The 13,664-nt window shown below is 60.9% G+C and overlaps 2 protein-coding genes across 6 annotated transcripts; one reads left to right on the top strand and one right to left on the bottom strand.

The window, feature by feature from the left end:
* On the top strand, positions 1-8,932 carry MICAL1 (microtubule associated monooxygenase, calponin and LIM domain containing 1). Of its 3 annotated transcripts, none has more exons than XM_085083042.1 (24): positions 1-261; positions 949-1,156; positions 1,243-1,350; positions 1,531-1,629; positions 1,706-1,861; positions 2,060-2,160; positions 2,424-2,681; positions 3,072-3,187; positions 3,270-3,396; positions 3,658-3,730; positions 4,157-4,304; positions 4,378-4,565; positions 4,671-4,780; positions 4,864-4,914; positions 4,998-5,075; positions 5,412-5,586; positions 5,679-5,761; positions 5,873-6,326; positions 6,446-6,540; positions 6,697-6,795; positions 6,909-7,002; positions 7,079-7,178; positions 7,264-7,337; positions 7,440-8,932. In XM_085083042.1, the coding sequence occupies exons 1-24, from the start codon at positions 1-3 to the stop codon at positions 7,568-7,570; spliced, it is 3,387 nt and encodes a 1,128-aa protein (XP_084939168.1). In that variant the 3' UTR covers positions 7,571-8,932. The 3 variants fall into 3 exon arrangements, with proteins under 3 accessions (XP_084939168.1, XP_084939167.1, XP_084939169.1); XM_085083041.1 differs by having other exon boundaries at positions 4,154-4,304; XM_085083043.1 differs by lacking the exon at positions 4,998-5,075 and having other exon boundaries at positions 4,154-4,304.
* A 6-nt stretch (positions 8,933-8,938) lies between these two features.
* Positions 8,939-13,028, bottom strand: SMPD2 (sphingomyelin phosphodiesterase 2). Of its 3 annotated transcripts, none has more exons than XM_085083039.1 (11): positions 12,965-13,028; positions 11,892-11,985; positions 11,349-11,445; positions 11,186-11,262; positions 10,832-10,925; positions 10,654-10,743; positions 10,244-10,326; positions 9,899-10,031; positions 9,724-9,828; positions 9,493-9,649; positions 8,939-9,303 (listed from the first exon to the last, which is right to left on the bottom strand). In XM_085083039.1, exons 2-11 carry the CDS (start codon positions 11,939-11,941, stop codon positions 8,957-8,959), a joined length of 1,233 nt encoding a protein of 410 aa, XP_084939165.1. In that variant the 5' UTR covers positions 11,942-11,985; positions 12,965-13,028; the 3' UTR covers positions 8,939-8,956. The 3 variants fall into 3 exon arrangements, with proteins under 3 accessions (XP_084939165.1, XP_084939164.1, XP_084939166.1); XM_085083038.1 differs by having other exon boundaries at positions 11,892-12,072; positions 12,965-12,987; XM_085083040.1 differs by lacking the exon at positions 12,965-13,028 and adding an exon at positions 12,367-12,947.
* Positions 13,029-13,664: the final 636 nt, after the last annotated feature.

Genomic DNA, 13,664 nt, shown 5'->3' with positions numbered 1-13,664 from the left:
ATGAGTGTGCCGGCCGACGAGCCGGGCAACCCGGCCCATGCCATCTTCGAGAGGTTCCTGCGTGCTGGGCAGTGCCAGGAGGTGCTGGGCTGCTTCGTGGAGCTGTGCCAGCAGCTAGGGCTGCAGGGCAGTGGGCTGCAGCTCTACCACGGCCTCAAGGCTGCCCTCAACTACTGGAATGCCAAGGCCCTGTGGAGCAAGCTGGATAAGAAAGCTGGGCACAAGGACTACGACCAGGGCACAGCCTGTGCTGGCACCAAGGTACCCGGGATGTGGGGTGAGGGGTTTGGGTGCCTCCCTGCCCTGTGTCCTTGGCTCCTGGGTGAGAACAGCCCTTGGGACACTCTGGCTCTCATCCCAGGAGGATGCAGGATGTGCCAGGCGGGAGGTTGATGGAGTTTAATGGGACAGGATGTTAATTAGCACTGCTCAGCTCCCCATGGCATGATGCCATCTCAATGCCACCCAGACAGCAGCGTCCTTCCTCCTCCCAGCTGCTTCTCACTGGGGACATCCCATGGCAGGGCTGAGGAACCTTTGTGGGAGACAAGAGCATCCCAAGTAGGATGTCCCCCTGGGGACATCTGTTCCCTGTCCCACAGCTGATGGCTTTTGTCCCAACTGCTGTGCCTTGCTGTCCCCCATCGCTGTGCAGAGGCTGTCAGGAGACCAAACCCATGTCGGAGCTGCAGCAGATCTGCACGTTCTCTCACCCAGTGCTTCAATTGCTGCCCTTGCCTGGGGTGAAGGCAAGATTCAGGGTGGTGGGGGGTGGAGGGGCAGGGCAGGGAGAATCAGCCAGAAAAGGGGAATAGCGGGGAGGGCAAAATCCTCACCCAGTGAGGGGAGAGGTGCTGCCTTTGGGAGTGCTGAGCTCCTTGGGGGTTCACCCAAACCCTCCTCTGAGGCTGCCCACCCCTTGACCTCCCCCTTGCTGTGCCATGGCAGTGCCTGGTGGTGGGTGCTGGCCCCTGCGGGCTGCGGGCAGCCATCGAGCTGGCGCTGCTGGGCGCCCGCGTGGTGCTGCTGGAGAAGCGCGACTCCTTCTCCCGCAACAACGTCCTGCACCTCTGGCCCTTCACCATCCACGACCTGCGGGCGCTGGGCGCCAAGAAGTTCTACGGGCGATTCTGCACTGGCACTCTGGACCACATCAGTGAGTTTTAGGGGGACTTGGCTGTGTATCCCTTGGGAGCCCCAGGGAGCTGGGGGTGCAGCGCTGATCACCCCTCTGCCCTTCAGGTATCCGGCAGCTCCAGCTGATCCTGCTGAAGGTGGCTTTGCTCCTGGGGGTGGAGGTGCACATCAACGTGCGGTTCGAGGGCCTTGTTCCCCCCACGGGCAAGGCAGGTATGGTATTGCTGCGGCGTGGGTGGCATCCCTGGGGACAAGGACAGGGCTGTGGGTGGCCACTCTGAGCCCACCAATCCCTCTGCTATCCCAGGGCATGCCTTTCTGGGCGGAACGAGATGCAGCCCTCTCCCTGCTCGCTGGGGACCAGCACACTCATGACTGTCCCTCTCCCTGCAGGTGGCTGGCGGGCTGTGCTGCAGCCCAGTTCCTCTCCCCTCACCCACTATGAGTTTGATGTTCTCATCTCAGCTGGCGGTGGCAAATTTGTGCCTGAAGGTGACAACAGCTGTCCCTGCAGCCTCAGGAGCAATATGGGGTCTGACTGGGGGCTCACAGCTCTCCCCTCCCACAGGGTTCAAGAGGAAGGAGACACGTGGGAAGTTGGCCATCGGCATCACCACCAACTTCATCAATCGCCACAGCCGGGCCGAGGTGGAGGTGGCTGAGATTAGTGGGGTGGCCCGAATTTACAACCAGAAGTTCTTCCAGAACCTCTACAACAAAACAGGTCAGCGGTCCCAACCCCACCATGGGGGGCATTGGGGGCTCCTGTCCCCTCCTTAGGGAGCTGGAGCTTCAGCCCCAGGATGTCCCCTGTGATGGGATGCTTGTCCCCACATGGTACTCCATTGCAAGGGACATTTGGTGGCTGAGGCCAGTGCTGGGGCTCCCTGTGGCCCTGGCTCAGCCCCTTCCCCATCACCAGGCATCGACCTGGAAAACATCGTGTACTACAAGGATGACACTCACTATTTTGTCATGACGGCCAAGAAGCAGAGCCTGCTCAAGAAGGGGGTCATCCTCCAGGTGAGAGGGCAGGATCTGGCCCTGGGATTTCAGCAAGGGGCAGCTGAAAGCCTTGAAAGTGGGATGCAAATTGTGGGTGCTGGTTTGACTGCCCACCCCTAGGGTGGTGGGGGCTTCAGCAGCTGTTGTCTGTGCCACAAGGACAATTCCTTCAAGGGGGCTCAGAGCACAGTGGCACAGCTGCACCCCAGGGCTGGGTGCTCCCAGGCTGAGGGACAAACACCACCACCCACACCCCAGCCAGCTTCACCCCATCCCTGCAGGACAAAGCGGACATCGAGAGCCTCCTGTCCCCAGAGAACGTGAACCAGGATGCCCTCCTTAGCTATGCCAAAGAAGCTGCCAACTTCTCCACCAACTACTGCCTGCCTGAACTGGAGTTTGCCCTCAACCACCGGGACCTGCCAGACGTCGACATGTTTGACTTCACCTGCATGACACGCTCGGAGAACGCGGCTCTGGTGCGAGAGCACAACGGGAGCCGTCTGCTCCTGGGGCTGGTGGGCGACTGCTTAGTGGAGGTGAGTTTTCCTCTGCAGCACCACCTCGTGTCTCCATTTCCCTCTCCCTGGTTGCAGTATATTCCCCCTCCTATATATTGCAGTATATTCTCACCCCAAGTGCACCTCATCCTTGGGGAGGCTCCCCAAATTCCACTAGTGTTTTGGGGAGGTTGTCCCCTTCTCCAGCCCCACTGGAGATTTGGGGTTGGCCCAGGATGGAGGAGCAGCCCAACCCCTCCCCAGACGCAGCTGTGCTGGCTGGGGAGGAGACGGCCACCCATGCTCTCCGTGCGCGTCCTGCCGCCGCTCCCTCTTTCATCACTGGCCAAGCCTGGCAGCTCTCGGCCTCCTCCCAGCTGCCCCGACCAGCCACGCAACTCCAGTTCAGCTCTGCCTTTCCCTTCACAGCCCTTCTGGCCGCTGGGCACTGGGGTAGCCAGGGGTTTCCTCGCCGCCTTCGATGCAGCGTGGATGGTGCGGCGGTGGGCAGCGGGGACACCCCCGCTGGAGGTGCTGGCTGAGAGGTGAGTGTCCCTGTGCCACTGGGCTGGTTCTGGAGCACCTGGGGATGGTGGCAGTGACCCCAGCCCTGTCCCTTGCACCCAGGGAGAGCATCTACCAGCGCCTCTCGCAGACATCGCCAGACAACACCAACAAGAACATCACTCAGTACAGCATTGACCCAGCCACGCGCTACCCCAACATCAACCTGCAGGCCATCAAAGCCAGCCAGGTACCCAGCCAGGGGACAGCCATCCAGCCCAGCCTGCCTGGCTGTCAGGGTGACGCTAATTTGCCCAGTCTTCTGTCCCCAAAGGGTGTGAGACTGAAGCTATTAGTCCCCAGGACATTGAATGCATTGCCCATTGTGGATGGTGGAGGGTTCTGGAGAGTTGTGTGGGGGTGTCCAGTGTCCCCCTTGCCAGGGCCAGCTCCCTGCATGGTGCCATTGGCTCTGTGAAGGTGGTGACCCCTGGCATGTCCCTATTGGCAGGTCAAGGACCTCTACCTCGTGGGCATGGTGGAGGTGGACCACAAGAGGAGGAGTGACAACCGGCTGAGCACCGGTAGGAAGAACCAGTCCTGCCCCACACCAGCAGCCCCATTCCTTCCAGCAGTTCATTCCCAAGTGGCTTCTGCCCTGCTTTTCCTCCCCATCCCTGTTTCTTGCACCCTGTGTCCAGCTGGCTGTCCTGGTGACACCACTGGTTTCTATCCCTTCTGCTCATGGCCCACAAAGGGACACAAACCCCCTGCTGCCTTCTGGGGAGGAGGCTGTGCCCCTCCAGCCCACACTGATGCTGAGCTGTGAAATATTGACAGATGCTTTATCAACCTATTTACTGAGCCTGGCAGGAATGGTTCTGGGGGTGTCTTGGGTCACTCCCATGGGATCCCTTCCCTGTTAAAACACTGATGCTGAGGCAGGAGGTGGACTTGGGGGTGTCCCTGGTCTCTGTGGAACGGGGACACATAAGCTGCCTCCCCAGCAGCCCCTGGATATGTCTACGAAGAGTTGCTGAGCTGGTGCCGGGATTGCACAGCTGGATACCCTGGCGTGGCCGTGACCAACTTCACCACCTCCTGGACCAGTGGCTTGGCCCTCTGCGCCCTCATCCACCACTTCCGCCCAGACCTGGTGTGAGTGCCTGGGACCCCCATGAGCCCTCCACCCTGCAGAGCCCACCCTGATGGCACCTGTATCTCCCTGCAGGGACTTTGACTCTGTGGACCGCCAGGATGCCATTCGGACCCACCAGATGATGCTGGACATAGCAGAGCAGGAGCTGGGCATCCCACCTGTCCTCTCCAGTGCTGAGATGGCCACCATATCGGAGCCTAAGCGCCTGGGCCTCATCACCTACCTCAGCCAGTTTTATGAAGTTTTCAAGGCCTCTCCAGGTGTGATATTTTGGGGGGATTTGTCCCATCCTGAGCCTCACTGGGGCTGGCTGGGTGCTACCATTTGTTGGGTGGGTCCCACCAAAATGGCCATGTCCCATGCAGAGGTGGAGGAGGTCAGCAAGAAGCCACTGTCCCCCTCTGGCACACGAGGGGCCATCCTTTTCCTCAGCAAGCTGCAGAAGAGCCGGAACCTGACACACAAACGCCCCCAGGTGAGGGACTCCCACTCAAATCCGTGTGACATACCAAATCCCTGTCCCCCTCTCCACCCTAACCACCCCCTTTACATTTGCAGGACAGTGCCCAGAAGGACACTGAGGTCAAGAGGAGCCGCAGGGACACCGAGGTGGGTCTGTCCCAGGTGCTCCAAGAGGTGCTCTGCTGTGGGGGGAGAGTGGGGGGCTGACCCTGCCCTCGGGTCACTTGTAGCTGGTCATGGGGCTGGATGGAGACACTCCGGACAGTGCCCACAAGTTGCCACAAACCAGCACGATGGACCCAGGGCAGGTTGGTCCTTGTGTCACCTTGGGATGGAGGGTGCAGCTCGGGGCAGGTGGGCACTGGGAGGGCACCAGGGGGTGGCAGGCCAAGCCAAGGGCTGGCACCGGGGCTGCGCAAGCGAACGCCCACAGCCTCCCGGCTCCTCCCTGCCTGTTTCCTGACTCAACTGGTTTTCCGGAGCCAAGACTTGCCACTCCCTCACCCATCCCAAACACCCAGACCCAGCGCTGCAAGAGGGGCTGTGCCCTGCCCCGTGCCCCTATGGCTGCTGGCACAGCCGCGGGGCAGGGTGGCTGCCAGGACCACCCCGGTGCCACCACAGCCTGTCCTCTCCCCCCGCAGCCCCCGAGGGAGAGGACAGGGGAGAACAGTGACGCCTGCTACTTCTGCGGCCGCCGTGTGTACATCTTGGAGAGAGCCAGCGCCGAGGGACGCTTCTTCCACCGCAGCTGCTTCCAGTGCCGGCGCTGCGGGGCCACCCTGCGCCTGGGCGACTACGCCTTCGACGAGGAGGATGGTGAGGTGGCTTTTGGGGAGAGGGGGTGCTTGGGGCAGGACTGCACCACCGTGCGGGTTGTCATGTGAGTTTGCCCCCCTTCTTCCCCCCAGGTAGTTTTTACTGCTCACTGCACTACCCCCATCCACCCAGCGTGGAGCTGCCCAGGGATGAGGCTTCAGCGCTGCCTGATGGGGTAAATCACCCTAAATCCCTGTGTAGGCGATGGAGGAAAGGCAAAATGCGGAAGGGGATGCTTGTGCCTGGCCCTGTGCTGCATCCCCGCTCTGCTCTGGCTCTGCTCTAGGATGCTGCTGCTGCTGCCCACCCACCCTCAGATGCTGGGAGCCCATGTGTGTGCCCCACGGAGCAGCCAGCCAGTCCACTGCAGCCCACTCCAGCAGCCCCACAGCCAGGGGAAGAGCCCGGGGAAGTAGAGGACGCTGCAGATGCTGGTGACACAGAGGAGCAGGAGCTGCTGGCACAGCCCAGGGAGGATGCGAGGGAGGAGGAGGAGGTTCCCAGAGCAGAGCCCCAAGGGGCAGCAGAGGAGGGTGAGGAGAGTGGGGGCAGGAGGAAGATTGTCCTTACGCCACTGGAGAAGCTCAGTCTGTCCACGCTGAACCTCACCAGTGAAGCAGAGCCTGAGCCTCCACCGAAGCCAGCTCGTCTGCGGCTCCAACCAGCACCTGAGGCCCTCCCTGCCCTGTGGCAGGGACAAGGCATCTGGAAGGAGGAGGAGAAAATTGACATGGAGAAAGGTAGGTGGTACGAGCTGGAGTCTCCGGATGAGCAGAGCTCTCAGTCCTTCCAGGACCCTGCTGTACCCCCACATCTTGCTCATGAGCAACCAGCCTGAAACAGCTCTTATGTTGGGCAGCTTTGGAGGAGAGCGACAGTGAGGAGGAGGAAGAGGAGGAGGAGGAGGGAGAGAAGGAGGAGGAAGGCACAGGCCTTGGCATCATGAAAGAGTTGGTGAGGATTTTCCCCAAGTGGCAATGGCCTCAGCAGCACAGGTCATGCTGGGGCTCTTGCTCCTCTCACACTGGGTTTGGCTCAGCCCTGGTTGCCAAGGCAGGAGGTGTCCAGTGCAGGGACTGACCCCCCTGGTGTGCCACTGTCCTTTCACAGGGCCTGGAGCTGGGGGAAGAGGAGAAATACCCCACCTGGAAGCGCACATTGGCGCGCCGGGCCAGGGAAGACCAGATGAAGCGGTTCTGCAGAGCCCAGGTAATCCCACAGGGGAGAGCCAGGTCCCCAGTGTGGCACTGTCTCCTCCATCCTGCTGCTGGTGGCCGCATGCTGGCAGGTGCCTGCAGGCAAGTGCTGCACTTCCCTTGCAGGCCATCCAGAGACGGCTGGAGGAGATCGAGGTCACTTTCCGGGAACTGGAGCAGCAAGGCACCAAGCTAGAGAAGTTACTCCGGGATGAGAATGGTAAGGCCAGGGTGGATGGAGCACTGTGACACCACAACGAGGTCTGCACCCTGCTCACCATTCCCCTGTCCTGCAGAGAGCCTGGCTGACCAGCAGACACAGTGGACAAACCAGCTGCTATACCTGGTCCAGAAGAAGAACAATCTGATGACCGAGGAGTCAGACCTCATGATCGCGTAAGGCTTGGGGGATGCTCCCTGCCTCAGCTCACCCCAGTCCCCTGTGAACCCAGTACCCAGCACACCCTTTTCCTCCCCACAGCGTGCAGGAACTGAAGCTGGAGGAGCAGCAGTGTCAGCTTGACCAGAAGCTCCGGAGTTACATGAACATAGAGGGTGAGTGCCAGCATGTGCCAGGGAGAGGATCCCTTCTCATGGTGCGGGGGGCAGGTCAGGGCTGTGGCTCTCCCAGCCCTACTCAGGCCCTTTGCACCACAGAAAACCTGAAGACACCTGAGGATCTCAAGGCTGAGCAGGAGACCCTGAAGCAGCTGGTGGAGGTGGTGAATAAGCGCAATGTCCTCATCCAGATGCAGGAGGAGAAGCGGCTCAGTGAGCTGCGGGCTTGATCCACACAGCCCTGGAGCCACCAGATCCTCCCTGGGGGGACAAGCAGAGTGTGTGAGTGTGTGTGTGTGTCCCAGGCTGAGCATCACTCTGAGCTACCTCTGGAGGTGGTGATGCCCCAGCTGCCCGCAGGCACCTGCAGCTGCTGCAGCAAATCAGCAAATCCAGCACCCTGCTTTGCCAAAATCTGTCACAGACGGGTCAGACCCACTGGTGGATGCCCACATGAGGAGACACCAAGAAGCACTCAGCTCTGGGGTACAGAGAGAGCATTCCTGTGCCTGGCTGGATTGCCTTTGCCTTGCTCTTGCTGGGAAACAAGACTGCAAAAGGGGGCTGTGGTGGCTCCTGGCAGCAAGGAGGTGACTGTGGCCACCAGAGGCAAGCCACAGGGCAGATGCCAGATATGCAGGGACACCATCAGGAGTGTCCCTCAAAGCCACCCTCAGACATCCTTCCCAACTGAGGGCATCCATCCCAGCCTGGACCATTTATCTCTTCAAGGGACATCTGGCTGTACAAGTGGCGACCAGTGACAAACAGATTGGGCTGATCCTGCCACTCTACACCACTGCTTTTGGATGCCACGTCCACGCTGTCCCCAGCTGCTGCAGGAAACCAGGGTCAGAGCCCTACCATGAGCCCCTTGGGCCAAGGAAGAGCTTTTTATCCAGCAGCTCCTAAGGGAATTGTGCTCAGGACCAGCACTCTCTGACACTGAGGACAAGGGATACCAGCAGCTGTGCCCTGCTTGCCCCTTTGGGGTTTCTTCTGCTTGGCAATGCCACACTGGCCTTTGCACAGACCTCAGACACCCCTGGAGTCCCTGGCTGTTGCAAGGTGGCACCAAATGGTGCTTATGGCAGCCCCAGACGTTTTGGGGATGGGGGTCCCAGGCATAGGTTCCTGTTACCAACACCACCCTGTGTTCAGCCCTCATCCTGCCATTTCCCTCAGCACCTTTTCCAGCCTTCCCTGTGTTTGTATCAGCCTTCCCATCCTGCTGCAAACCCCTTCCCTTGAAATAAAACCCCCCTGACCTGGTGCCAAAGGTTAAAATAATGCCTTTATTTTCAGTCTGAGTTAAAACTGGCTGCCAGAGCAGTCACCAGTGTTCACTTTGAGGCCATGCCAGGAAAGGGGAGCCTGAGCCTCTCAAGCCTTCCAGCCAGGCCAGTGGGTCCCTCCATGTACAAAAGGGTGTATTTTAAAAGACAGCAATAAAAATTTGCCTCCATCGTGGTTCTCAGAGGGGTCAGTGCAATGAATCTACCCCAAAAATCTTAATTTTACCCAGAGGCAGCTGTTGAACCTGAACTACTGCATTGGCTGCAGTGCTGGTCACCTAAAACCTGGAGTCATCTGGGGACCTTGTGGGACCCACAGCCTCACCTCAGCCATCTGGGATGCTTCTGCAGCTCCTGCAGTGCCTTCCACATCTGGTTCTCTGTGCCAAGCAGCATCTTCACCTCCATGGTGTGGAAGAGGTGGAGACAGGTGGAGAGGACGAGGATGCCGAGGGCGAGGAAGGCCAGCAGGCAGAAGGAGAGCTTGGGGAAGGGCTGCTCTGCCCCCAATCCAGCCAGCGTGCCCAGTGCAGCCACGGCCTGGAGCAGCAGCAGCAGCAGGGCCAGCACGGCCATCCTGCCCGAGGAGTAGCGCTGCCGGTGCGCCGCCTGCAGCCCCACGATCACCTCTGTCCGTGCCTTTGTCACCACATCTGCCAGTGCTGGGTCTGCGGGGACAGGGAGCCTCAGCAGGGTGGGACCCCCATATACCATTCCTATGCCCTCCCATACCACCCCAATACCCTTCTCCCCATCCCCACTGCTCTGCAGCTCTCCACAAGCAGCACCCCAAGGAGAAACATCCCCAAAGAACTCCATCCAACTCCATCAGTATATTCCCCTGCCCTCCAACTTACCAGCTGTGTCAAGGGTGGCACTCTCAGCCTGTCCCCGCCTCTGGATGTGCAGTGTTGCCATCACAGCTTCGTGGTCTGAGAAGGGGATGTCCATGCCTGGCGCTGGCCCCATGGTGGTCTTCAGCTCTTCACACTTCACCGTGAAGCTGGAGGTGGCCTGGGCAAGGGGACAAGGGGGTCACACCAATGCCTCAGCCCTGCTACTCACAGCCTGTGGCCAAACCCTGTTACCTTGTAGAGGATGTAGTCAATGCGGATGCCCAGCGGGAAGGGCAGCAGCTCTGAACTGTCAGTGAAGCAGTTGTCAGGGACAAGGGTGCAGCCGTTCTTACAGCCCTGAGACAAGAGCCTGGGTGGGTGGGGGGCTCTTGGTGCCCCTGGGACCCCACTGAGCCCCTCAGCTCACCTCAAAGTGTGTGGCCTCAGCAAAGGAGTCCCTCAGCCCCGTCCAGCCCCGCAGCAGCCGGATGCCCAGATCTTCAGGGTGCATGTTCAGGTCCCCTCCCAGCAGCACCACGTCTGCTGCCTTTGAGGTGTGTCTGTGGGGACAGGGATGGCTGTCCTTCCCTGCCGTGCCCTGCACCAGACTGGAGTGACCAGGACCTGCCCAGCGCTTCTCAGCCTTACTCCTGGCTGGGATTGGTGCAAATGAGAACTCTCTGCGGTGCAAATGAGAACTCTCTGCAGTGCAAAGCCCCAGGGGCAGGGGTGACCCTGGGGACCTGCAAGGGGACACCCTGCAGCTGCTCACCGGATGAACTGTGCCAGCTCCCAGGCCTGCACCAGCCGGTGGGGCAGGTAGGTGTCCTTGTGCCGGCAGTACTCAGCATGCAGCTGCAGAGAGAGGGAAAGCAAAGGGGCTGTGACTGACACCTGCCCTGCCCCCAGGCTCCCTGCAAACCAACCAACCCCTCTAAAACAGTCCATCTGTCTTTATGTCACCCTCCTGGGGAGAGCCTGGAATGCTCACCCCGCTGCACAGCCAAGTTGTGGATCCCTGCCCTCGCTGCCTGAGCGATATTTTAATAAATCAGTGCATACTCCAGGGCAGAGGGTGGAGAGCAGTGGTTAAAGCAAGGGGACAGTAAAAGAGGGGTATGGCCACTCATTCCCCTCCTCCCCATTGTCCCCCCCATGCCAGATCCCCCCTGGGATGCTCACGTGGGTGACATAGACATTAAAGATGATCCCTGAGATCTTAATGATGACGAGACCGACGGACTTCCCGCAGAACCAGTCCCCGTGCTGGAGCTGCCAGAGGGGAAGAAGAGCAGGTCAGGGCTACTGAGGCTCTGTGGGGATGGACACCACGGTGCCATGTGCCCCCAGCCCCACTCACCATGTAGGGGTACCCATTGAGCGAGTACTGGTAGAGGAGTGTGTCTAGGATGGGGAACCTGGAGAAGACGCAGAGGCCACTGCCGATCACCCCACTGTGGGAGGGAAAAAGCACAGTGAGGAAATGTGGTTCCCAAAACCTCTGCCTCCCCCTAGCCCTCAGCCAGGAGGACTCCCCAGATGCCTGGATCGTAGTGTGAGCATCCCACTACCCAGGCATGGGGTGTCCCACGGTGACAGAGGTGACCAAAAGCACCCACACTGGTTTCTACACGTGGTAAACCCCAAGGACATGGCACAGCCCTGGCACGGCCCCAAAGACAGCCCTGGTAGGGGCTGACCTTGCCCTCCTCACCTGCGGAAATAATGGGAGAAGGGATAACAGCCTGCTAGTTTCCCTATCAGGTCACTGTAGTCCTGCTCGCTCCACACCTGGAGAACAGTGGGATGGGCTGAGAACTGTCGCATTCATCTGCCAGGTTGGGAATGGCTGCATTTGGCTCACGAACTGCCCTCACCTCCTGGAGCAGTGCCAGGTCAAAGCTCTCCCGGCGCAGAGTGTCCCCGATGAGCCGGATGCGCTCCTGCCGCCGCTTGCTCAGGTAGCGGATGGCCCTGCCAGAGAGGGGTGACAGTCACCGGGTGATGGGGGCTGTCAGGGCACAGTGTGACCCAAAATGAGGGAGAGAAAGAGGGCTCCAGCGCCAGTAAAAGCAGGATGCAGATGGGAAAGATGGGAGGGGGAAAGGGCCATGTGAGGCCGTGGGGACAAGGGGGATATGCAGCTATGCTGTTTGGGGACAGCTTCTCCTTCCTGCACAACTGAGGCAGCTCATCGTTGGTTGGGGTGCAAATGGGGACTTTTTCCAGGGCTAACAAGCACAGAGGGGACAGGAGACATTACCCAGCCAAGCACCTCATGACCCTCTGGGGCTGGGAGCGGGGTGACCCCAAAATGAAGGTGACACAAGGGTAACCCCAAGATGGGACCCCATTCCCAGCGTGGTGTCCCCATCTCCACCCACTCAGCCCAGCAAAGACCTGGAGAACTCTGGACTCACCAGCAGTTGAGGTCGAAGACACGGAGGCGCAGGGTGGGCTCTCCCTCCATCGCTCACCTGGGCTTTGCAGGGCAGCAGCAGGCAAAGGGGGGACCTGCAGGGAGTGGGTTGGAGTGACAGCCCCGGGGAGCCTGCAGAGTGCAGGACAGAGCCAGGGAGCCAGGCTGGAAAGGAGGAAGGGCTGAGCCGAGGCAAAGGCCAGGAAGGAAGGAAGAGTGCTCAGGGTGCTCCAGGCCTTTCCCCTCCTTTCCTGCACACAATGCCCACCCCGAACCCCAACCTGCCCCCATACAGGGATCCATGTGCCCAAACCACCCATGTGACCCTTCATCCAGTGGCTGGGGACACTGGTGGGCCAGGGATGGGGTACAGGGCTCAACCCCTCTGCCCGTCAGTGAGTTGTGTTCCAGGACGGACTTTCACCCTGGTTTCAAAGCGGAGCTGCGAGGCACGGGCATGGGACAGCGTCACACACCTCCCCGCTCGGAAAGCCCGCGGATCCTTTCAGAGACCCCAAACCCCGGCGGAGCCAGCAGCTCGGGAGCATCGCCAGCTCTCCGCCAGCCCCGCTTCTCGCCCGCCTGACCCCGTGAGATTGTCCAATTTCCGGTTTAGAAGCGAAAAAGAACAACCCGGCAGCTCCAGGATGCCAGTCCGGGCAGCCGGGCTCTGCCTGCCCCGGCGGGATTACCGAGCGGCTCATCCCTTTCCTGAGCTGCGGTAATTAATGCCGGCGGCTTTTACCCAGCCTGAGCTCCCGAGGGATGGCGCGGGCGGCGGGGACAGCAGCGGGACAAGGAGCGGGACGGGACAAGGAGCGGGACGGGACAGCGGCAACAGGTGGAGAGGGGGAAGCGGAGGAGAGGGGAAACAGGAGAGCGGGGAGAGCAGCGGGGCAAGCGGGGAAACAGAAGGATCCGAGCTGCGGGACGAGCGGGGACGGAGCGGGGCAAGCGGAGGAGCGGAGCAATGGGAGGATCGGAGCTACAGGAGCGGGGAAGGGAGCGGAGCAACAGGCGGAGCGGGGAGGGCAGGAACGGGGCGCGGAGCGAGCGGCGGGGGCGAGCGCGGACCTGGAGCGGGCCGGGAGCGGCGCGGAGCCGCGGGACTACGCGTCCCGGCAGGCAGCGGAGCGGGACGGAAGGGGCCGGACCGGGGCCGGAGCAGGGGGGGCGAACGGGGCCGGGAAGGGTGGATAGGGCCGGGAGGGGTGCGTGGGTGTAACGGGGCGCGCCGGGCTGCGGGAGGGATAATGGGGTACGGGATGGATAGTGGGGTACGGGATGGAATTGTGGGGTACGGCAGGGATAATAGGGTACGGGATGGATAATGGGGTGCGAGATGGATAGCGGGGTGCGGGAGGGATAGTGGGGTGCGGGATGGATAGTGGGGTACGGGAGGGATAATGGGGTGCGGGAGGGAGAATGGGGTGCTGGAGGGATAATGGGGTACGGGATGGATAGTGGGGTGCAGGAGGGCTAGTGGGGTATGGGAGGGATAGTGGGGTGCGGGAAGGACAGTGGGGTACGGGAGGGATAGTGGGGTGCAGGAGGGCTAGTGGGGTACGGGCTGCTTGCGGGATGGGGGAAAGCTGCCACTGGTAAAACACCTTCCCTGTGTCCCCTGAGTGTAGGATTGGGGTGTACGGAACAGCTGGGCCACCGCCAGCAGGGCTTGCAGGGCTGGTGGTGGCTGGTAGGACAGCCCAGCCCTCTGCCAGCTGCTGCTGGGGGCGAGGATGCGACCCCCTAATGCGTGTTCCTGAACCCCTTA

This window comes from Lichenostomus cassidix, chromosome 26 (genome assembly GCF_008360975.1).
Source record: "Lichenostomus cassidix isolate B80296 chromosome 26, HeHo_3.0, whole genome shotgun sequence".
Classification (NCBI taxonomy): Eukaryota; Metazoa; Chordata; class Aves; order Passeriformes; family Meliphagidae; genus Lichenostomus; species Lichenostomus cassidix.
Note: the sequence above shows the minus strand (reverse complement) of the source record. Positions and strands in the feature narration are given on the sequence as shown.